This window comes from Cervus elaphus, chromosome 5, assembly GCF_910594005.1.
Source record: "Cervus elaphus chromosome 5, mCerEla1.1, whole genome shotgun sequence".
Lineage (NCBI taxonomy): Eukaryota > Metazoa > Chordata > Mammalia > Artiodactyla > Cervidae > Cervus > Cervus elaphus.
Window position 1 is genome coordinate 28,685,073 of NC_057819.1, and position 23,860 is coordinate 28,708,932.

Genomic DNA, 23,860 nt, shown 5'->3' on the forward strand with positions numbered 1-23,860 from the left:
TGATATCAGAACATTAAGAGAAATGGAATGAAAACCTCAGACCAGTCTTTTAATATATTGAGGCAAAATAGATGAACAAAACTCCTCTTTATTCCCTTCCTGTTTTCTAGTGTCATAAGCTAAGAAGAATGATGTGAAAGCATATTTGAGGTTGGCTTTACTGTTTCCTGGGAATCTACTTGTGCTGAAATACATGTGTTGCCATTCAGCTCTTTTCTTTGTATACCCACCTCCATGGGTATATTTAGAAATTAAAGAATACCAGTTCCAATGTGAACTCTTGTTCTTCAGAATATATTGCTACAACCATGTGGATGAATAATTAGCTTTGTATGGATGGTATTATAAAGTGTAGACAGACAAGGTTTTCTCTTGGCTCTTTTGAGTGTCTTTTCTGTGACTTTTGAGGTTGCTGCAAACAATTGGAGTCTGTGAAGAAAGCACATTTTTGGCAATACTAATGTATTCAGTTGGAAATAATTTAATTTTTAATCATGAATTCTTTTTTTCATAATAGACAGGCAGTGGTAATAGCTTTAATTTTGAGAGATTAAAACTCCGAAAGGGAAGCTGTAACTAAAGAAATCCCAAGAGTATTTTTATGGTTAGATACTATCTAAAGAAAATCAATATTACATTAAGTGGTGTTAAATCTTTTATGCTCCAAGAAAGCACTTTAGTTGTCCATTTAATTAAGAGCAAATTCAACAAAACAGTCAGTCTCTGGAGAATTGGTTACCACAAAGACTTAAAAGATTAACATTTGACTTCGTGCGTTTTGGTTTCCCACTTGCTTTGAATTGATAAATTTAAGCAATGTTTTATTATTAATACCTCAGTACCATCAATAACTTTATTTAAAGTAAGTGTTAAATTAAAAAGGCTTTATGTAATTAAATTATTTAAATTAAAATGGCTCCACATTTAGGGAGCAGTGCCTGTCCCTACGTGGCTCCTGACCTGAGTTCTGGGCTGTTCTGGTCCATCTCTCACTTTCTTTAGCATCAGTGATGCAGAGAAAGTAAATGGTACCATGGTTACCACCTCCTGCCGTCTGCTTAGCTGCACATATAAATGTGCACATAGTATATGACAGAAGATGAAAATAGATAAGTGTGAAAATGATATGGGCATACTGACCTAAGATACACTGTATTTGAATATTTCATAGAAGAAAAAGTAGAAAAGAATTAAAATGTATATTTCAAGTTAGTGTTTGACTCATTAAAAATTTTTTTTTCTGTAAAATGAGTCACAATCCAGTAGTTGGGCCTGACTACATTAGGAAATTTCTTAAGGAACAAGAGCAACAGCTTAATTTAGCAGCAACAAGCTGAATTTTGACTTTGTGGGAAACAGAGATATGTATAAAACCCTTCTGGTGATTTCCTTTCTCACCAGATTTTCTCTGACAGCATTTTCTGCAGCATCAGCAGAGCAGTGAGGGGTCTGGCAGGGTTATGAAGAGCAGGCCTCACGTCTTCCCTTCCCAGGAAAGGATTCCCAGGGGAAGAACTTGTCATAGGAAAACCCGCCGTGTTACTTACCAAGTGGCTTGAGGCTTCTGTAAACTGACCATCCTCAGAGCCTGCCACGTCGAGTTCCTTTCCCATGGCAACAGCAGCCTCTGGAGTCAGGACCACTTGCTATTTGAGTTAAGAATTGGCCTGGCTTAATTAGAAGAGGTGTAAATTGAGAGAAGAAAACAAGATCTTAGCACTAAGCGTGAATGCATTTCAAAAAGAAACCAGGGTCACCAGTTGAGGAGACAAGATGTTTATCTGAGTCAGAATGCCAGTCTCTGAGGCCTCAGCTCTCACCTATGCTCTGCGTCTTTGGCCCCGGCTTCACCCTGAGGTGTTGCTCCCTTTCATGCACCCAAAGCCACTCTGAACGTTGTTGGGTGATTTAAACCATGAACTGCTTACAGTCAGGGTCTGCGTCGTGCGGATCTGGTCCAGCTCTGTACCCTGCCCCCGCCTGCACCGCACACCCTGCGAGACATGCGTGCACGTGCTTTATACAGTGGGTGTGTGGTGCACGTACAATGCACATACAGTGAGTAGATGGCATGAGCACGTGGCGGGGGCCAGGCTGCAGTGCCCTGATGGAGTCATCTTGTTCCACACTCGCTCCACCTCCGTTCTGATGCCTTGCTGGATCCTGTTTCCCTAAACTGGCCCCTTTGAGATGTTCAGAATGCAAACCATCCTTCATTTGAGCCCATCTCCAGCACCTCCTTTTTTCCCCCAAGAACACCATGGATGTGTGCATGCTAAGTCGCTGCAGTTGCGTCTGACTCTTTGTGACCTATGGACTGTAGCCCACCAGGCTCCTCTGTCCATGGGATTCTCCAGGCAAGAACACTGCAGTGGGTTGCCATGCCCCCTCCTCCAGGGGATCTAACACCCCAGGGATCGAACCTGAGTCTCTTATGTCTCCTGCATTGGCAGGCAGATTCTTTACCACTAGTGCCACCTGGGATACATCCCCAAGAACACCATAACAAATCTTTATTGCAAAATTGTACTTAAATTAAGTATCACATTTCTTACTGAAATCAACTCTTATTACGAAATTTACAAACCATTTAAATATGAGTTTGAAATCTCTGCATACTGAGTAATACTTACGTGTGAAATATATATGAAATGATATTATTTTTCCCAAACATATTCTTTATCTTTATTTCTGGCATTTAATCCTAGTTTTAAATGCCTTTTCATTTTAAAATTATTCCATCTTTTTAAGAGAAAATCTGAAAATTTGATATTTTATTTCTGTTGAAAAATCATTTTCAAGCGTAACTCGGGCGAGGGGGGAACTTTGAGTGCAGGTCCAGCTTGCTGCCTTCTGTCAAAAAGACCCCAGAACAGAATCCTGTCCCCATGTTCCCCTCTGAACTGGCCCCCTGCAGAGGTGAGAGGAGTCTTTTGGGGTATCAGGTGTGCTCCTGAGGCCTTTGGTATTCTGAGATCGTTTGCTTTTCCCGTTCTCTTTAGCAATAACCACCGGTTGTTGACAGATTACTATTTGATTGGTGAATTAGTTTTTTTATTGTTACAGTAACAAATTATCACATGCCTAAGTGCTTAAAGGAACACAGATTTATTATTCTATAGTTTCCTAGGTTGAGAGTCTAAAAGGGGTCTCCCTGGATTGTAATGTAGATACCAGAAGGACTGGGAGGTGGGGTGGCATTTCCTTGCTTATTCAGGTGTTGGCAGAATTCAGCACCATGTAACCATACATAGACCCGTGGACCAGTTTTCTTACTGGCTGTCACTGGGGTCTGAGTAGGGCCCCAGAGGACCACCCCCCAAGGCCCTGCACAGGGTATCCTGCACCTCAAATCCTGCTTCCTTCTCAGTTTTCATCCCTCCTTGTAACCAGGAAACATTCTTGGCATCTAAGACTCAGTCACTCATGGAATTAGGCTGGGTCCACCCTGGTAATCCAGGATAATCTTCCCAACTTCCCAACCCCACTTTGCCACATGAGGTAACGTATTCAAAGAGACTAGATCTGGAAATCTTTGGGCCAATATTATTTTGCCTACTATACCTGAATGTGCTAATGTTTTATATACATCATTTTAGTTATTTCTATTTTATCAGAGAAAATCAAGTCTTAGAGTTGGGTAAATTGGCCACATTATCATGAGATGACACTTGTTCAGTCGCTCAGTCGCGTCCAACTCTGTGACTCAATGGACTGTAGCACGCCAGGCTTCCCTGTCCTTCACCATCTCCCAGAGTTTGCTCAAACTCATCTCCATTGATTGGATGATGCCATCCAACCATCTCATTCTCTGTTGCTTCCTTCTCTTCCTGCCCTCAATCTTTCCCAGCACTGGGGTCTTTTCCAGTGAGTCAGCTCTTCGCATCAGGTGGCTGAAGTATTGGAGCTTCAGCTTCAGCGTCAGTCCTTCCAAGGAATGCTCAGGGTTGATTTCCTTTAGGATTGACTGGTTTGATCTCCTTGCAGTCCAAGGGAATCTCAAGAGTCTTCTCCAGTACCAAAGTTCAAAAGCATCAATTCTTTGGCACTAGGCCTTCTTTATGGTTCAACACTCACATCTGTACATGACGACTGAGAACAGTGGCATGATTTAAATCCAAGTCTGCTTGATTCTAAAGCGACCTTCCCCATGACTCCAACACTGTGCTACACTGTGTGTGTGTGTGTGTGTGTGCTATATATGTGTAGCACACACACACACACAAACAAGTTATGAATGTGCTGAAAAGCCAAGTCAAAAGTATAGTTTGCATCATTTCTTCTGGTGATCTTTAAACAAATCTGTTTTTTTTTTTTTTTAAATATTAGAGGGTGATACTAGATAGTGGGAATTTGGGATGTTCTGAATTAATCACAAAGCTATAAGAACAGAAAATATTTATTTGCAAATTTATTAGTTTTCCAAGACTTCAGTTCTGAAAGGTTTAATTTCACAGGTTCGCTGTGAGGCTGTACCTTGATTGGAAACTCTGAAGAAATTAGACTGACTTAATTTCCAAAATATTATTTCACAAAAGAATGTACTAACATTTTCATATCCTTATAATTCTGATACAGTTTTTTGAATTAATAGCTAAGGTTTAGTATTGTTAGAGAAGCAAATGGTAATATGTGATCACTTTGGGAATTCCATACTATTTATCATAACGTAAATATACAGCTGCCCAAACTCCTGTAAATATGCATTTCTTTGCTTTAGCTCATAACTGTGTTTCTTTTTTCTGCTTCAGGCATCCTTTTATATCCCCCTTGTTTGTTTACCCTTCCTTAAAATATTTCTACTGTAACAATCAAATGTTTTTCCTTTTTTAAAGTCTACTTTAGTGAAGTATAGTTGATTTGCAATGTGTTAATTTCTGCTGTACAGTAAAGTGATTCTGTTATACATATATATTCTTTTTCATTATGGTTTATCACAAGATATTGAACATAGTTCCCTGTGCTATTATATAGTAGGACTTTGTTGGTTATCCATTCTGTATATAATAATTTGCATCTGCTAATCCCAAATTCCCAATTCATCTCTCCCCCACTCACTTCCCCCTTATTAACCACGAATCTGTTCTCTAGGTCTGTCCTCTATGTCTCTATGTCTGTTTTTGTTTCGTAGATAAGTTAGTTTGTGACACAGATTGGATTCCACATTTAAGTGAAATCACATATTTGTCTTTCTATCTTCCTTCAGTTAGTCGGACCATCTCTATGTCCGTCCATGTTGCTACAAAGGCTGAGTATATTCCATTGTACGTATTACCCTACCTTCTTCATTCATTCACACAGATGCTTTTCTTAATTGCATTACCTTAGTTTCAGGCTCTCTGGGTTCTGGCCTTGTCAGGATGCATCCAGGGAAGGGTGTGCCCTGGGAGCGTTCATGTGACCCGTCTGTCTGCCCCCAGACTCAACTCTGAGTCTGCTCTCTCAGCCTTCTCTCCTGAGAGTGACTGCCGCGCAGAAGCAGGATTTACTCATCACCGTTTCCTCTTCCCTGCAGAACCTTGATGCTCTGCATGACCACCTTGCTACCATCTACCCAGGCATGCGGGCACCTTCCTTCCGCTGCACCGATGCGGAGAAGGGCAAAGGACTCATCCTGCACTACTACTCAGAGAGAGAAGGGCTGCAGGATATTGTCATCGGAATCATCAAGACAGTAGCTCAGCAGATACATGGCACCGAGATAGACATGAAGGTAATGGGCAGTAACGGGGGCTCCTCTGAATGCGGGTGACATATTTGGAGTGTTAGCAAGGCTCCCAGTTTACCCTTGGACATCGCTGTTAGTGGACCTCAGCAGAGGTATAGATCGGCCATACAGTGGTGGCACTGGCGATCTTCTATGCTTGGCCTTGGAATGCATTATACAGGAGAGTTTTCCTTGTGGGAGCAGATTTTTCTTTCCATTTATACATTACTTAAGGCAATGGGAAATTTAATTTGCATTTCCTGGGAGCCATACTTGCTGGGAAGCAGGAGAATCTGTGACTGGCTTAGCCATGGCCTTCAAAATACAAAAACCCATGGACACATTCTAAAATAATATGAAGTATTATTTCACTGTTCATGGCTTCTTTGTGAATTTTTTTTGGGGGGTCCATCCCTGAAATGTGGCTAGAATATCTTGTTTTGTGAGCCGAAAGTTTTGCTTTAAAAAAAAAATTAGACTGTTTTCTAAAAGCCTGGTCTCATACTTGCTTTGTTATTGATGATACCCACTGTTTTGAGTGATGATTTTAAGGTATTGATACAATAACTGTGCAGTAAAAGGAACCATTGTTTTTCCATATTTCTGACCTAGAGAGCTGCTCCCAGGCAGCTATGTTTTGTGTGTCTTCATATTTAAACACAAGAGCCACTTTTTAGTAGCCCTAAATTTGACAAAAGTGGGGAGAGGGGTGCCCTATTACTGTTTAGTTTTTTCACAAATGATAACATTTTATTATAGAAAAAACACCCCAAATATAGGATTTTATAAACACTGGTAGGTGAACAAGTGCAACTTTAAACATAAATACAAAGTAAAAAGGCAAAACCTACAAGCCTTTTGCTTTTTAGAGAAATGTCATGTTCTTCTGCGGAGGTGGTCTCACCAGACACAAATGCGACTCCATCTCCTATAGAGGCTTCAGGTTCACTTTCTGAACAGTCTGACAGTTTCAAAATGATGGCAAGAAGTGGCATGAATAAATCACTGAGACTGATTCTTAACTTTCTCTTGACTTTTACTTAGTAAAGGCTCCCCATCACACTTTGACAATTTAAAGCCTCTGCTCTGGTTGTGTTTATTCACAAAAGGACCTCCTGGAATCCTAGCCATCCTTCCTATGCTTACTCTAGAGTATTTTCATAGACGTGTGTACATTAGTTCAAGATAATACTGGCTGTTGCACATTATGCAGTAAATCCAGCTACTTTCTTCTAGCTTCCTTACCTTTTTTTTTTAACTGTCATTCTTTCTTTATGGAAAGTCTAATAGGCAGTGTACTTTCTCACATATACAGTTACATTCTAACATATGTGGGAAGCCCAAACTTTAAGTATAGTATTACACAAATAAAACTTGTAGCATTTAGGTTGATTATATTAGGAAAGCATCCTGCTTATTTAATCTAGTAACACTGCATTACATTTCAGTTTCTTTTTTTCTTTTCTGGAGTTTCTGTTAGTTCTGACATGATTCCCCAGGTGCATTCTTTGTTTTTCTACTACTAGAAAGTGGGAAACATGGAACATGATGTTATCAAATCCAGAGACATTGAAAAATTAAAAACTTAGGTAAAGGATTGAAATTCATCCATGATTAGGAATCTCACTGGAAATCAATTAAAATTCAATATGCCTTTCATTTCCAACTTTGGATTCTAACACCAAACTAACACCTCATCTCGAGTGAGGGAGCCTGTGTCAAGGGGGTTGTAACACTGGTCTGCTCTTGGTTTGTTAATTACTTAGCCAAGCTGAGCAAGAAGCAGGTACACAGAAACTTCAGGAAAGAAACATTAACTGGGGCACACTTGGAAAGTGCAGTTGCCATGGTGATTAGAGTCTTTGCTTGGGAGGTTGATAGCAGTAGCACTTCTATATATACAATTCAAGTTTTTACTTAGTTGTGGTAATCACTTATAGACACTTTATATAATATGGGCTGTTCATTGATTCCAGTACTCCAAAATGGATGTCTGAAATATTTGTATTGGGTATTTATATTTGGTGTATTTAGTTTTTTCAAGGGCAGTGTTTTAATTTCCTGAGGTATTCCTCTTTTAATTAGTTTATTTTTTATTGAAGGATAATTGCTTTACAAAATTTTGCTGTTTTCTGTCAGACCTCAACATGAATCAGCCATAGGTATACATATATCCCCTCCCTTTTGAAGCTCCTTCCCATCTCCCTCCCCATCCCACTCCTCTAGGTTGATACAGAGTCCCTCTTTGAGTTTCCTGAGCCAGAGAGCAAATTCCCCTTGGCTATCTATTTTATGTATGGTAATGTAAGTCTCCATGTTACTCTTTCCATATAGCTCACCCTCTCTTCCCCTCTCCCCATGTCCATAAGTCTATTCTTTATGTCTGTTTCTCCATTGCTGCCCTGTAAATAAATTCTTCAGTACCATTTTTCTAAATTCCGTATATACGTGTTAGAATATGGTATTTATCTTTCTCTTTCTGACTCATTTCACTCGGTATAATAGGTTCTAGGTTCATCCACCATCCTGAGGTATGCTTAAGTCTGTAAGTCTCATAAGTCTGGAGCTACCAGATAATTTAACTACTTAAGAAATAGTAGACCATGTCATGAAGTGATAAATGAAGGATAGGTTACAAATATAATCAGAAAAGCTATTTTGCAGATTTAAGCAAAGCAGAAGAGTAGAATTGAGGAATTCGTAAACTTGGCTTGCATATAGTTCAGTTCTTCTAGCTGAAATGGAAAGAGCAAAACATCAAAATTTTTAGATTGCTTTGTGTTGCTTTGGAGACTTTAGGGAATGAGTTTTCTTGGGGCAAAATTTTCCCATTATAAATGAGAATACTGATCTTTAACCAGTGTAGATTGGTGTGGCAGTTTTAATAGTACTACACTGATTTCACCATGAAATAATATGTGGAAATATATATACAAGTGTCCATATTAATTGCTATTTGTTCCTCAGTGACTGAGTTTGGTGCAGTGAACTAAGGAAAAAGGGGGAAAAGAGCAGTGCTTCCCTTATTTAGCTGCAACTGAAGAAATACTCTCCCAACTGCCTCCCATTTTGATCTGGCTGCAACTTGAGATATGTTTTTTCCTTTTTAAGAGGACATGTTGGTTGCAGTTTCTTAAACTCAAAAGAAAAAATCTTTTTTATACCTTAAGCATGCTTGTGAATAATATTTAGAAATGTAGTTATTTTTTAAATTAGAGAGTTTCGCTCATAATCAGGATTACTCCCATAGAATAAGCTTCTAGATTTGGAATTAAATCAAAGAATATAATTTGGGGAGGGGGATTTTTATGCATATTGTCAATCTATCCTTCAGAAATATTAATCAAAATACCCTTCCATTAGTGGTGTATGAAATGACTCTTTTTTTCTGTTCCTACCTAATATGGCATTGCAGTTTTATATACTTGCCAGTGATAGATAAAAAAGACATCACATATATTTTAAGATATGTGCTTCTGTCATTTAATTTTCCTCTGTTTCTACACAGCATTTTTTATCATATTAAACAGCACTGCTCTGTCTGATGTATAGGTCGTTTACCGTACATGTGTGCCTGGCTTGAGGGGGTGCTGAGCCTATGGGGACAGGGGGTGCTTTGCTCCAGATTCTACCAAAGGGGCTGCATGAACTACTAAGGGACTCGTACCACATTTGCAGTTTTACTGTGAATAATTATTGTCTTCAAATTTCCTAAATCAGTATCCAAAAATAGTTTTCTATATTAGGCATATATAGTATTTGCATATTTTAAATTTTTAAAATTAACCTTCTAAATGCGGTTCTCATGACCAATTTCTTAGGTATTTAAATATTGTAACCAAATGGAAATGCCAGACAGTTAACACCATTTACCTCTTTGGCATCCAGGTTATTCAACAAAGAAATGAAGAATGTGATCATACTCAATTTTTGATTGAAGAAAAAGAGTCAAAAGAAGAGGATTTTTATGAAGATCTTGACAGATTTGAAGAAAATGGTACCCAGGAATCACGCATCAGCCCGTATACGTTCTGCAAAGCCTTTCCCTTTCACATCATATTCGACAGGGATCTTGTGGTCACTCAGTGTGGCAACGCCATCTACAGAGTCCTTCCCCAGGTAAAGGACATTACATTCCCTGGGAGCCTGAGATGAAAGGCCACAGAAATGCTACTGTTTCACGTGGCCACTCGTTCACTTAACCTTTGTTTATCTGTCAGGGAACATGGAGCACTTGGTACATCACAGAAGTCATATAACCGTAAACTCAGTATGTTTGAGCATACTGCAACTTGGCCTAGGACAGCTGCTTTTTTTTTTTTTCCTTTTTTAATCACAAGAGCAATGGGAGAATTTTGCAGGAATAGTGGACTTGTTTTCATGAGAAAATGACTTTCCAGTAATGATCAGCTTTCACTTAATTTATTCATCATTGAGCAAATAGTCACTGTTTATCTGCTGTCTGAAAATAATGTTCAAAATCAACCATTGACACTTTTAGGCAAAAGAAAGGAATTTAAAATACACCAAAGTGCTAATTAAGTGCCCTTTTCTTTTCATCTGCATTTTAGCTCCAGCCTGGGAACTGCAGTCTCTTGTCTGTCTTCTCCCTGGTCCGTCCTCACATTGACATCAGTTTCCATGGAATCCTCTCACACATCAATACAGTCTTCGTGTTGAGAAGCAAGGTAATCAAGATGTTATTTCACTCAATGTGAGGGAGTAAGGTCTGTTACAGATTAGAAGTGTTCCACAGGGATAATTAGCTATGAAAACATTCTGTGAGATTCAGAAGGTGTAGAGAGAGCAAAACCAGACCCTGAAGGGAGTCCTGTTTCAAAAGCAATGGTGCTAAATTGGGGGTTGTCTGAGGAGCAGTGGAATTCTATTCACGGATTAAATGAACAGAAGTGAATTTTGAAAATGCCTTGCCTGGATGGGCCAGTCACACGTGCGTGAACCAGTCATGCTTAGTTGCTCAGTGAGGTCCAGCTGTTTGTGACCCCATGGACAGTAGCCTGCCGGGCTCCTCTGTCCATGGGACTTATCAGGCGAGAATACTGGAGTGGGTCGCCATGTCCTTCTCTAGGGGATCTTCCTAACCCAGGGATCGAACCCAGGTCTCCCACATTGCAGGCGGATTCTTTACCGTCTGCTCTGTGGAAAATCAGAAATGAGAGTCACAGAGGCTTTCCGCAAGGATGTCAGAGTAGCTCAGCTCCTGTCTTCCTGGGTTCAGTTTGCATTTCTGCAGTGATGTCAGGCTGTCTGGCTGTTACCTGGCAGACTCTGGTGAAAGGCCTCTTCTGTTCTGCCTGGGTCCCTGTTCTCCCTTATGGTTTGGTGGGAATGAGGTCCCTGTGCCCTTCTTGGGAGGGATGCTCATGTTGACTGTTGGGTCTTGCCTTTTCTAGGAAGGGCTGTTGGATGTAGAGAAATCAGAGTGTGAAGATGAGCTGACGGGCACTGAAATCAGCTGCTTACGGCTCAAGGGTCAGATGATCTACTTGCCTGAAGCAGACAGCATACTCTTCCTGTGCTCACCAAGGTAATCACTTTTGGATGAATTATGATGGATATACGCACCCATCTTTTGCTAAAAGGAAATCAGTAACATTTTATTCAATTGTTTTTACAAAGTATACTTAGATTTTACAACTCTTCTTATACATCTCTCTATAACAAGGATAATTTCGTTGAACTTACATAATAACTCAGAAGAAATCATGTATTCTCTTTTATTTGCCACATCTTAATCAATCTGTTGGGTGTTTATGCCTTTAGGTCAGTGGATATGTAATCTGAAGTTAGCTAATTCTGTAGTTTTGTACCTTCCAGAGAGTCATCATGGAGAAAATGAGTCTACAAAGCATTTATTAATAATACGATGGCGTAAATACACAGGTGTATTTGGCACCAAGAAATTACTTTTCTAATGATTTCTGGATTTAAACTATTTTATGTTAAAAACATTTTTCTACTTTAACTGAGATATACTATGCACAGTGCAGTATTAAGTTAAAATTTATCTGAATTTTGTGACACAGTAAACATCAGAGGGAAGTACAACTGTAGGCTGGCATTTTTACAGGTTGACAAAGCACTTTTCTAAAAGATGTATGGGAATTCAGAGTAAGTAATGTGTGTTTAAATTTATGTTAGAACAGTAGAAATAGATAATTACAAAACTTGTTGTTAGGTGATATTTTGTACGTTTTTAATTTGTATAGCCAAAATGTATGCATATTATTTAGTAACAGTTGACAAAGCATGTTTTGCAGGGCTATTGATTAAAAATTTAAAGTCCAAATGATCACGTTTCACTTGAAAATATTGTTTCAAAATTTCTGAAAAATTTAATGGATTTTGTAACAGCCTTCTTTAAAATTATTAAAATTTTAATAATTATTGATATATTAATATAATATAAAATAATATAATTATTATTATTATAAAAAATCTGGTATTAAAGACTATATAAGACTAATGATGGGGTTTTTCCCCTGAGAATATATATTTTGATAATAAGAGAGACAAAATTAGGGAATATAAACTCCTATTTTTTATTAATAACCTCCATTGATCAAACTGTATTTGCATCTGCTATCAATAAATGTCTTTTCCTTCTGCCTTTTTCCAAGTTGAGCATTGGTAGAAAGATAACTTCTAAATAAAGACAGTTCTTATTCATGGAGACAACCGTTTCTTTGGAAGTACAGGCAGAGATTTGGAGTCTACTTGCTACTTATCGTATGCAGAAATAGGATACATAGTAACATAATCACCAATTATTATATGGGACTTGTGTGTGTGTGTGTGCTCACCCAGTCATGTCTGACTCTTTCCTGCCCTGTGGACTGTAGCCTGCCAGGTTCCTCTGTTCATGGGATTCCTGAGTAGGTTGCCATTTTCCCCTCCAGGGGATCTTCCTGACCCAGGGATTGAACCTGAGTCTCTTGAGTCTCCTGCATTGGCAGGTGTAGCCTTTACAACTGAGCCACCTGAGAAGCCTTCTTATATGGGAACTGCTCGTGTGGTACTCACATTCCATCAGAGATCAATTAAAAGCACTTTAACTTGTAAAACGTATAGCTCCAAGAGGATAGGATAGTTTGGGGCTTCCCTGGTAGCTCAGTTGATAAAGAATCCACCTCCAATGCAGGAGACCTGGGTTTGATTCCTGGGTTGGAAAGATGCCCTGGAAGAGGGCATGGCAACCCACTCCAGTATTCTTGCCTAGAGGAGCCTGGCAGGCTACATACAGTCCATGGGGTTGCAGAGTTGGACACAACTGAATGATTAAGCATACAGCTCATTAAAATAACAATAAGTTTTTTGAACAATGACATGATTTGATTTTCTCTCTCAATATGAGCGTTTTAATGATTCATTTTCAGTTTAAGCTTATAGACATTTTTTTTTTCTCTACTAATTGGCCAGTCTTGAAACCACTGGTGGATGATCTGGCTTCTTTCCCCAAGGGTATGTGTTAACAGTAGACTCTGATTGTTTTATTTTCCTTGCTTTTTTAATGGACATTCTGAGGATATATTTCAGGGAGACATTTTATTAATCCAAAATTCTTCAGTAAATTCACAGCACAATTATGTCACTTTAGAGAAATTATTATTATGAATGACTGGAAATAATTATTTGGCATTTAAATAATTAAAACCAATAATGTAACCTTAAGATATTTTAACCAAAGGCTAAATTGTTTAAAAACAGTCAACTCTTTATTTACCAGATCTTCATTGAATCAATAAATATTACATTTTCTAAAAATGACAAGTCACAAAGACGCATAAAAATCTGCAAAAATAAATAGATGAAACAAATTAGCCAAAGAAAATAAGAGTAACAGAAGAAAGTGGAGTCAGAAATTAGAGTAGTGTGTAAAAATACATGTTAGAAGTCAAGAGTACAGGATATTCATGTTGAAGATGGGTCATAAATCAGGTGTCAACCTCCAGTCATCATGCCTGAAAGAGAAAACAAGTAGTTACAAGAGTCATAGATCCCATAAGATGACAATCAACTAGTTTTGTAGAAGAAGCGTTATTATCCTTATAAAAGAGAGTAAAGATAACTTTTTTTTAAAGTTTTTTTTTTTTTTTGATGTGGACCATTTTTAAAGTCTTTGTTGAATTTGTTACAACATTGCTTCTGTTTTACATTTTGTTTTTTTGGCCTCAAAGCATGTGGGATCTTAGCTTCCCAACCAGGGATCAAATCCACACCCCCTGCACTGGAAGGTGAAATCTTCACCACTGGACCGCCAGGGAATTCCCAAGATAGCTGTTTCTTCATTTCTTTATAGTGAGGAAAACCTCTGGTAATAATAAGTAACAGCCTTGAGATAAAAACCTGAGTGGGTTTCATAAGGCAACTTTTCACATTATCTTTCAATTTAGGCTGACGGCATAAAAAAATGCAGTTGGGCAAAACTGCATTTCACGTTCACTTCTCTTTGATAGATGTTTACATGTTAAGAAGAATGAAGTCATATTCCTCTTGCTTTTATCTGAGTTTTCTTCAGCCTGAGCTTTTGAATGGCAGGCAGTGGCAGGATTAGACTTCTTGACGGAAACCAGGGTGGTGTTGCTATGGGAGCGTGGGGTCTGACTGTATGTCCTTCTCCTTGTGACAGTGTCATGAACCTGGACGACCTGACCCGGCGAGGGCTGTACCTGAGTGACATCCCTCTGCACGATGCCACCCGGGACCTCGTCCTGCTGGGAGAGCAGTTCAGAGAGGAGTACAAGCTGACCCAGGAACTGGAAATCCTCACGGACAGGCTGCAGCTCACGTTACGAGCCCTGGAAGATGAGAAGAAAAAGACGGACACGTAAGAATGGAACCTGTGGTTACAGATGACAGGCAGGGCTCTCCTGCATGGTGGATTCGGCGGCTCTCCTGCCAGACTGTGACTGGGTCCAAGCTCAGATTACTTGCCACATGACAGGCCAGTAAATCCAGAGATGGGGTGTTGGGACAAGGAATAGACACTTCATTATGAAAGCCAGCAGATGGAGAAGATGGTGAACTCATGTCCCAAAGACCTGTCTTGCCCGAGTTAGAATTCAGGCTCTTTTAACTGAAAGGGGAGGGACTCAAGCCAAGCGTTTCCCAGTTCCCAGCAGCGTCCAGAGGGGATGTGTTCATTTCTTCTTGCCTGCAGCCACTCAGAGGTGGGCCTTGTCAGGACATTTCCTGTGAGCTGAGTAAAGATATTTTAGCTTAATGCTTATCACCTGGGAGGCAAAGTGCCCAGAAATGGGACATTACATATAATTTAGGCTTCGAGGCAACATCACTTTAGTGATTAAATAGTAGTAGCATACAAGGGTTCTTTTCTGTACAAAGACTCCGAGTCGTGGAACCTGTCACAGTTATGGAGTCCTAAATAAACTGTTCCATGTCACTTAAATCTGTCAGGCACACAGAAAGAAATCAGTCGTAATAGTAATAGGGATATGTCTTCTAATTTTACAAACCAAGCTGGAAGAATATACGACAAATCATGTCTCTGCAAATCATTAGAATAACTCAAGTGTGGGTTTCAAGTCTGACTGCCCATTCATCCATTTCTTCATGCAGGAGTGTGTACCGAGCATCTTCTCTGTGCCAGGGCTACCAGGTGCTGGGGTACACTGAACACTGAGCTTAGATTTGGCCATTATATTTTCAAAGAGTTCTTGAACGCCAAATTATTTTAGGATTTGGCAGATATGAATCTGACAGACTGTAGTGTCGTCTATGATGACAATGATTACATCTGTAATTTGATTCATGAACCAAAGTATCAAAATACAAAACTATATAAAACTGAATGGTGCTTTAAATTTTGAAATAACGGGTAAGTAACATTTAAGATGGTATTTCGTTTTCAAGTAATTTATTTAAACAAATACACATTGTGCATACCACTTGGCCTTGCTTGAAGAATAGAGATATATTAGAAGTATATTAATTAAAATTAATTAAAAGCTTGAAATCACTGACTTCCATAAGAGAATTTTACCCAGGGTCTTATGTGTTCATTTTTAACATTTGTATGATAGGAAGCAATCTTAGAGAATTGACCTGACCTTCCTTCCTGTAGGACTATTTCACTCTACTTGACACCATAGCATTGGTAGCGGAATCACTTCCTATTATGTCTGATGTCTAATCAGACTTTCTTGCACTGATACATGTATTGTTGCCCATGGGTGGATGCAAGGTAAACATGTCAACCGTTTGTCAACAGCATAGATGGATGGAGAATCCAGGTGAATGTCTATCTTCGTCCTTAGCCTCTTCCTTCACCTTTCCTACTCTGTATAATGAAGATGAAAATGATAGTTTATTGGAGATCACTTGACTTTCCTTGAGGCCCTAACCCCTTAGTCTTTCCAGGTATTTTTCAAATCTCCAGAAGTATATGGGATGAGGCAGGTACTCAAATCCCTCCTACTGCTCAAGAAACAGCTCAAAATTGTATATTTTATTAGTATGTGGAACAGCTTCCTTCATGAAATATAATACATTGTGAGATAGGGCTTAAAACTGAGGCTCAAAGTCGTCTGGATTTGTTAAGTTTGAGTTGCTCAGATCCTGCTCGGCTGTTAAATTGGAAAATCACCTAGGTTTCTCTCTTTGTTGATACTTGATTTTCAAAGTGATTTAATTATAAACGTTGACTACTAATTTTCGTTGAAACAAAGTCATGCTACTGCGCACATGTAATATTCAAAACAGCCTTAAAGCATTTCATAAAATGTTCTATGTTTGAGAGAGAAAATAAAAGACTGAAGAAATTCCACTGAAGCTAGGGAAAAAATGAGACCTCGGCTTCTTATACCTAGCCCCGAGTGACAGCTGGCTTCCGGGAGAAATAGGCCGGGAGGTGTCGTTTGCTCCTCTGGTTGTCTAGTCCAGGACACTCTCAGGCCTCAGCTCTGGCCTCCTGTGTGCTTGCTCCTCTCCTCCCCACGCCAGTGTCTTCTTGTGCCATCGGCCTGGTCTCAGGACTGTCAATGAAAATGAGATCTTTTCTTCTCCAGACCAGTTTCTTACCTGCTTTATCAGTTTCTTCCACAGAGAAGTGAGGCAGGAAGGAAAATCTGTTTTCCTTTCTTTCTTCCTTCTGCCCTTCCTTTCTTTTATGGAAGTCTAGTTGATTTACAGTGTTGTGTTAGTTCCGGGTGTCCAACCCAATGATTCATTTATCCACATATATTCTTTTTCAGGTTCTTTTTCCTTATAGATTATTACAAAATGTTGAGTATAGTTCCCTGTGCTGTACAGTAGGTCCTTGTTGGGGAAATCTGTTTCTTTTCATGTCAGGTGACAAATGTTGAGGCAGACAGCTTGTGCCCGAGAGGTGAATGTGTCCCTGGGAGCCCATAGTATTGCAAGAGTCAGACACGATTGAGTGACTGCATCACCACCACCACACCACAGAGCTAAGTGCTGGGATGACTTCTTTCATCCCGTGAATATCACAGTTAGAGGGTTGAAGCACAGGGTACATAGAACAACTTCAGCTTCCTGGCGTCTGTCCTTTGTTTTGTCTGTTTGTTTTGTTTGGCTTATTTTGATACACCTTGAATTGGTTTGGATTGGGAGATGTTTGGATTGGTTTAAAACAAACCAATTACTTATATTTTCTAGCCCTGACTTATAAATGTAGCTAATGATGAGCATCCTGGCAGAGCCTTCACTGTGCTCATGGCATCAAAGTCTCTAAAGTGGGCAGTAGAAGCGCTAAAGCAGCTCTCAGCATCTCTCATGATGATGGCTCTGTCCTGATCCCTCTGGACAGGTTGCTGTATTCCGTGCTTCCTCCATCTGTGGCCAACGAGCTGAGGCACAAGCGTCCGGTGCCTGCGAAGAGATATGACAACGTGACCATCCTCTTCAGCGGCATCGTGGGCTTCAACGCCTTCTGCAGCAAGCATGCGTCTGGGGAAGGGGCCATGAAGATTGTCAACCTCCTCAACGACCTCTACACTAGATTTGACACTCTGACGGACTCCCGGAAAAATCCATTTGTTTATAAGGCAAGTCCACGCCCTGTCGGAATGCAGTTCCATTCATTACTCTGAATTTTCAGACCCTGTCTTCCAATGGTGCAGCAGTCCCAGTCCCTGACTGTAGCCCTGCAGCCTGGGTACAGTCAGCTCTCATGCATTCATTGTTTACCATTTTCTTAAATAATTACCTCTTGTTCTAAAATAGTCTCTTCCCTGTAACTCAAATAAATGGAGCAGATGCTTCCCTAGTTAAAATGTTTAGCAACTTATTTGCACTTACGTGAATAAATCTTTACATGTGGTTTGTCACACATAATATAAACATAGCATTCGTTTCAGTGCTCTGCAAGAGATGTTTTTACTGAAAGGTATAAATGATTTGCACAGTAGAGAAGTCATGGAGCATAGGAAGAATGCCAGGGACTCAGACCTGCTTTTAGATAACATCAGCTGGAAATAAACTTTCATAAGGCATTTCTGCCCATGGTTTCAATTAGAAAAAAATTATAATATTGGAAAAATGAAGTCAGTGGAATATTGCTTGGTAAAGGCAAGAATGTGAACCAAACCATCCCTAGGCATCTGGAGTCATAGCAATGCCACAGGGACTATTTATTTTTACCGTCATTTCCTGAGGAACAAGGTAACATGGTGTGAGCACATCATAAAAAGAAATGGTTAATGACCAGGATGAACCACTGAACTTAGGGAAGTTGGCGCTTTGGCCCGTCAAACCATCACTGTTTTAAGGGGAAATAGGATCATAAATTATTCTACTGGGTTATAAGGATGTCTAAGGTGAGAAAGTAGGACTTACTAGAAGAAAAATAATACTGTGTTCTGTCCCCTGCCTGTAATCAGACTTCAAGTGCCTGGTGTGTACATTTTAATTACTGATCTGTTTTCTTGTTGGAATCGAATATATTAGAATTTTAAGAGATTCAGGGGAGGAAAGTTGAAAGTTATTGATAGCAATTGGAAAAGCATGTTTGTGTAAGGGTGGCACATGAGTCAGTCATGTTTGTACTAACCAGTCTGCGCCCGACCAGGTGGAGACTGTCGGGGACAAGTACATGACGGTGAGCGGCCTGCCAGAGCCGTGCATCCACCACGCACGGTCCATCTGCCACCTGGCCTTGGATATGATGGAGATTGCTGGCCAGGTCCAAGTAGATGGTGAATCTGTTCAGGTTAGTAGGTAAAACACATATTTTAATGGTAGTAGGCCTTTTGTACAACTGATTTATATTCTTGACCAGCTAGTCATTAATTATGCATAAGGAATTGCATCTTGACAACAAAGATGAAATATTTTTAATGTTTTTTTAATTGAAGTATATTTTACAATGTTAGTTTCTACTGTACAGCAATATGATTCAGTTATATACATATGTATGTGCATTTTATTCATATTCTTTTCCATTATGGTTTAATGCAGGATATTGAGTAGAGTTCTCTGTGCTATGCAGTAGGTCCTTGTTGTTTATCTATTTTATATATAGTAGTGTGTATCTGCTAATCCCAAACTCCTATTTTATCCCTCCTCCACTCCCTTTCCTCTTTGGTAACCATGGGTCTGTTCTCTATGTCTGTGAGTCTGTTTCTGTTTCATGGATAAGTTCATTTGTGTCAAATTTTAGATTCCACCTATGAATGGTATCTCATGATATTTGTCTTTTTCTGACTTACTTCACTTACTATGCTGGGTCCCTCCATGTTGCTGCAAAGGGCATTATTTCATTCTTCTTATGGCTGAGTAATATTGTATTGTATATATGTACTACATCTTCCCTATCCATTCATCTATCAGCGGACACTTAAGTTGCTTCTGTGTCCTGGTTATTGTAAACAGTGCTCCTGTGAACATTGGGGTGCATGTGTATTTTTGAATTAAAGTTTTCTTTGGATGTGTGCCCCGCAGTGGGATTGCTGGATCATATGGCAGTTCTATTTTTAGTTTTTTAAGGAACCTCCATACTGTTCTCCATAGGGGCTGCACCAACTTATATTCCCAGCAACAGTGTAGGAGGGTTCCATTTTCTCCATACCCTCTCCAGCATTTGTTATTTGTAGACTTTTTAATGATGGCTGTTCTGACCAGTGTGAGGCGATACTTCATTGTAGTTTTGATTTGCATTTCTCTAATAATTAGTGATGTTGAGCATCGTTTCATGTGCCTTTTGGCATCTGTATGAACAAAGCCTAATATTTTATTGAACCTATTATACTACATTCTTCCATAGAAATGGGAAATCTGTCCACCTATTTGAAATTACCTTCTTTATTCCGTGTGCTGAAAGTCATGAGGATGAGAAGAACCCCCTCTCCCTTCTGATTTATTTTTAAAAATCTCTTTCCTAAATCTAATGTAAGTGGCCAGATTCATACTTTTGAATCCTTCAAAGAATGTTTCTCTTGAAAGTCAGATTTTGTGAGGGTTTTTGTCTGTAATATGTTTGGAGTTCTAGAGAATTCTTATGATTTTTATATGATGACTCTGAATTCTTTAGTATAGCGTGAGCAATGCTTCCTATTATTGAATGTATTGAACCAGAGCTTTGATTCTGCAGATTACGATCGGAATCCACACAGGGGAGGTAGTTACCGGAGTCATAGGACAGAGGATGCCTCGCTACTGTCTTTTTGGAAACACTGTCAACCTCACAAGCCGAACAGAAACCACTGGAGAAAAAGGGAAAATAAATGTGTCTGAATATACATACAGGTCAGAGAACACATCTAGGTATCTACTGACTTGAAAAATGTCTCCTTGCAGCTGCTTTAATTCCCTGGGTGATTTTATTACCTTTTACAGCTATCAACTCTGCTTTTAGGATTACTATTATTTTTCAATTAAAAAAAAAAACTGGTGTGTTTTTCTTTTTTTTGGTCACACCATGGTATGTGTGATATTTCCCCAACCAGGGATCAAACCTGGGAGTCCCAGTATTGGGAGTGTGGAGTCTTAACCACTGGACCACCAGGGAAGGTCTTGGGATTATTTATTTTTTATTTGAGAAAATTGTGTCATTACTTCAGTTTTAAATGATTTTACATACTCTTAGGAATTTCTGCTGTGGTGTTGTTACTAAAGCCTCGAGGTGCCTTTAAATAATTTACTGTGTGTCATTCCTATCTCCATTTATAATTTTGATGTATGTTACGTTCTCTGTGTGACCATAACACCAAGCTTCTCTGCCTGTTCCCTGTCCCCTTTTAGATGTCTCATGACACCAGAAAATTCAGACCCGCAATTCCATTTGGAGCACAGAGGCCCCGTGTCCATGAAGGGCAAAAAGGAGCCAATGCAAGTTTGGTTTCTATCCAGAAAAAATACAGGAACAGAGGTATGACTCATCAGAATATAATTCCTTTTTTAAGACTGGGTATGAATATGGGGAGCTAAATTGTAATCTCTGAAAATATGTTTCATTTGCAAAGAATTCTTGCTTACATGAACTTGTAAGCACAGCAGCGGAAACGCTGACCCATTAGTGAGCTGGTTAGAACAATGCAGCTTCTAGGGGAGACCTGATGGCTGACGGTTTTGTCCTCTAATGAAATTAAAACCAAAAGCACTGGAGAGAGAAGCCCGGGTTTTGGTTCTTCTGCTGTCATCTGGCTGGAACCCCGCAAGTGAGTGGGCAGTGAGGGGCGTCCCTGGCCCCCCTCCCCAGTGCCCTGGGTCGCCATGTGATCACGGCCAGGGCTGAGACACGACCGTCTTCAAGGGTGGTTTCCTAACCACGATGCTCCAGATCCTTCTTTCTAAGGCCACGCCATCGCCTCGTGGAATGTTTGGGGATCTTTGGACATTCTAGTCTCTGGTGGGTCTCTCCTGGAGAGAAGAGTGATTTATGCGTGTCCAGAATCTAAATAATTCCTCATGGAAGCCATAGGTTCGCGCTCACGCTATGGCTGTACTCCAGCCAGAACCCATGTGCTGGGGGGTAGCACTGGGGTTTGCTCGGGGGTCCTGTGGCCCACCGTGGTTCACGATACCAAGGTCCCGCCAGCCTTGCCCCTCTCTCAGTGGGCTGCATCAGAAACAAGCCCGGTGCTCTATGCCCTGTTGATGTACTGGTTCTGTAGAGGGGGAGAGACTCTTTGACTATATGTATTTTCCTGGATGTGCACATTCCCTAAAAATGCTTTTAGAATAGAAGTCGTAAAAGGAATGAAATGCCAAGTTGTGAAATATTTATCTTTATCTTCTTTTCACTGTTTTCACTTTAAATAATTTACTTCTGGCACTTGCACGCTTCCTGATGTTCTTCTGATAAATGAGTTTGCCGGAAGCGTTGTTCCTTTTATTTGGGTGGCTCTGTTTCAGCCAACCTGATGGTGGGAATGACTTAAAAAAGTGGTAGATATGAATGCAGATCAAATTTTATTTTTAAAAAAAGAAAGAAAATATTTTGAGGAATCCTACAAGCTTTCTTATCACTGAAAATGAATCCCCTATTTACTTTACTTTTTACAGGAAACAGAGCAGGATGAAAACTGAATCCTGGACAGTGGGGTTAAGACCACAGGGTGAGGTCCAGTCTCCCCCTAACAGATGCTGGGCCCGGGACCAGTGATGGCCTCGGTCCTTTTCATGGTTCCCCAAGCCTTTCTCCTGTGTATCTCTTTCCTTGTTTATTATTCAACTTTAGCTCTGCTTTTGATTATTTTTGAGGTTTAATATGTTATCTGAAGTTTGGCTTTGTGTGGCTGATGTGAGCTTCACGTGTCTTCAGATGGACTACACATCCCCTGGCATGGTGGTTTTCAAGTAGTGGGCACCCAATAAGTATTTGGTGAATTTAATTAAATGAAACTGAACAGTATTCAGCCATGTGTATATATGTCATGGTTTTCCACTTCTGATCAGTGTCTCTATATGTGTATATTTTAATGACTATAACATATAAAAAGGTTTTATTGTGTTGGTGCATATCATTATAGAAATCATTTTCTAAAGGAGTTAATTCAGAATTTTAGGGGAACAATGCAATTTATTTTCAGACTCCCCAAATAAGAATATATCATGCTAAGAAAAATAGTATCTATTTAGAATTATGTTAGTTTCCCTTCAGAAATAGAGAATATACGTCTTTGCTGTTAAAGTATCAGGTTCTTCATTCAGATCATGTGGCAATTACAGTTCCTCTAAAATGCTATCCTTTTCGTTATAAATCTCATTCACCCCATGCAGCTGTTGGTGAAGGCAGCACTGTCTCACAATGAGCTATTGCATTAGTTTGGAGTAAACCTCAGGGGCTCTAACTACATCCAAGGATGAAGCTGGAAGCACAGCTGGGGTTTCGGTTGGTCAGAGCCCCTCTTGGCCCTTTCTTCCCAGAAATGAGCTCCTTTGTCTTAGCTCACGAGAACTTGATTCTATCCAGGGTGCCATGTTGAGAAAAGTTACTTTAATTTCAACATAGAATGCATTCCTGTTGGAATCATCACCTGTTGTTCTTCATTATCTCTGATAATTTATTAATATCTATCTTTATAAAATACAGGACCACTACTTTTGTGTACAAATGTTTGTCTTTAAATTTAGCATTTCCTATCAGCACGTTGATAACTTGTATAAACGTTCCATGTTCATGTGTAAGAGAACCTGTAATAAATTATTTTTTCCACTTGTCTCTAGACGGTTTTTGATTCAATAAAAATGTGAATGCTCTTACCGGTCTTTTAACTAGTGCCGTTTTTGGAAATACGTCTTATCATTTTGGCTCTGATAGACTTTCATTTTGGTTCCCTGCTGTTATGGTAAAGCCGAGTGGCTCCTATTCCTCAGGACTATTCCTATAAGATATTTTTCTTTAGGATCAACACAGTGACGGCAGCAAGACCAGCACTGGGTGGTAGGAGTGGACAGACAGACATGTGTCAAGTGGCATCAGCTCTTGAAGAGCTCCCCACATTTCAGGAGTGAAAGACATGTATCTAAGTAACTAAACTATTTGATATTCATAGTGATTTTATTGTTCAGTCGCTCAGTCGTGTCCAACTCTTTGTGACCCCATGGACTGCGGCACACCAGGCTTCCCTGTCCTTCCCCATCTCTTGGAGTTTGCTCAAACTCATATCCACTGAGTCTGCGATTCATATTGATAAAACATATTCAAGACAC

The 23,860-nt window shown here is 39.7% G+C and overlaps 1 protein-coding gene across 4 annotated transcripts in view; it reads left to right on the top strand.

Annotated features, from left to right (window-relative positions):
- The window catches only part of GUCY1B1 (guanylate cyclase 1 soluble subunit beta 1), a 52,373-nt gene extending 28,963 nt beyond the window's left edge, over positions 1 to 23,410 (top strand). For all 4 annotated transcript variants that reach the window (XM_043902271.1, XM_043902275.1, XM_043902273.1 and 1 more), the window contains 10 exons: positions 5,516 to 5,713; positions 9,596 to 9,826; positions 10,279 to 10,395; positions 11,122 to 11,255; positions 14,358 to 14,555; positions 17,517 to 17,754; positions 18,777 to 18,917; positions 20,298 to 20,452; positions 20,948 to 21,074; positions 22,211 to 23,410. In XM_043902271.1, the coding sequence (XP_043758206.1) occupies positions 5,516 to 5,713; positions 9,596 to 9,826; positions 10,279 to 10,395; positions 11,122 to 11,255; positions 14,358 to 14,555; positions 17,517 to 17,754; positions 18,777 to 18,917; positions 20,298 to 20,452; positions 20,948 to 21,074; positions 22,211 to 22,234 (1,563 nt within the window). In that variant the 3' untranslated portion in view covers positions 22,235 to 23,410. The remainder of the gene's footprint in view (positions 1 to 5,515; positions 5,714 to 9,595; positions 9,827 to 10,278; positions 10,396 to 11,121; positions 11,256 to 14,357; positions 14,556 to 17,516; positions 17,755 to 18,776; positions 18,918 to 20,297; positions 20,453 to 20,947; positions 21,075 to 22,210) is intronic.
- The last annotated feature ends 450 nt before the right edge of the window (positions 23,411 to 23,860 follow it).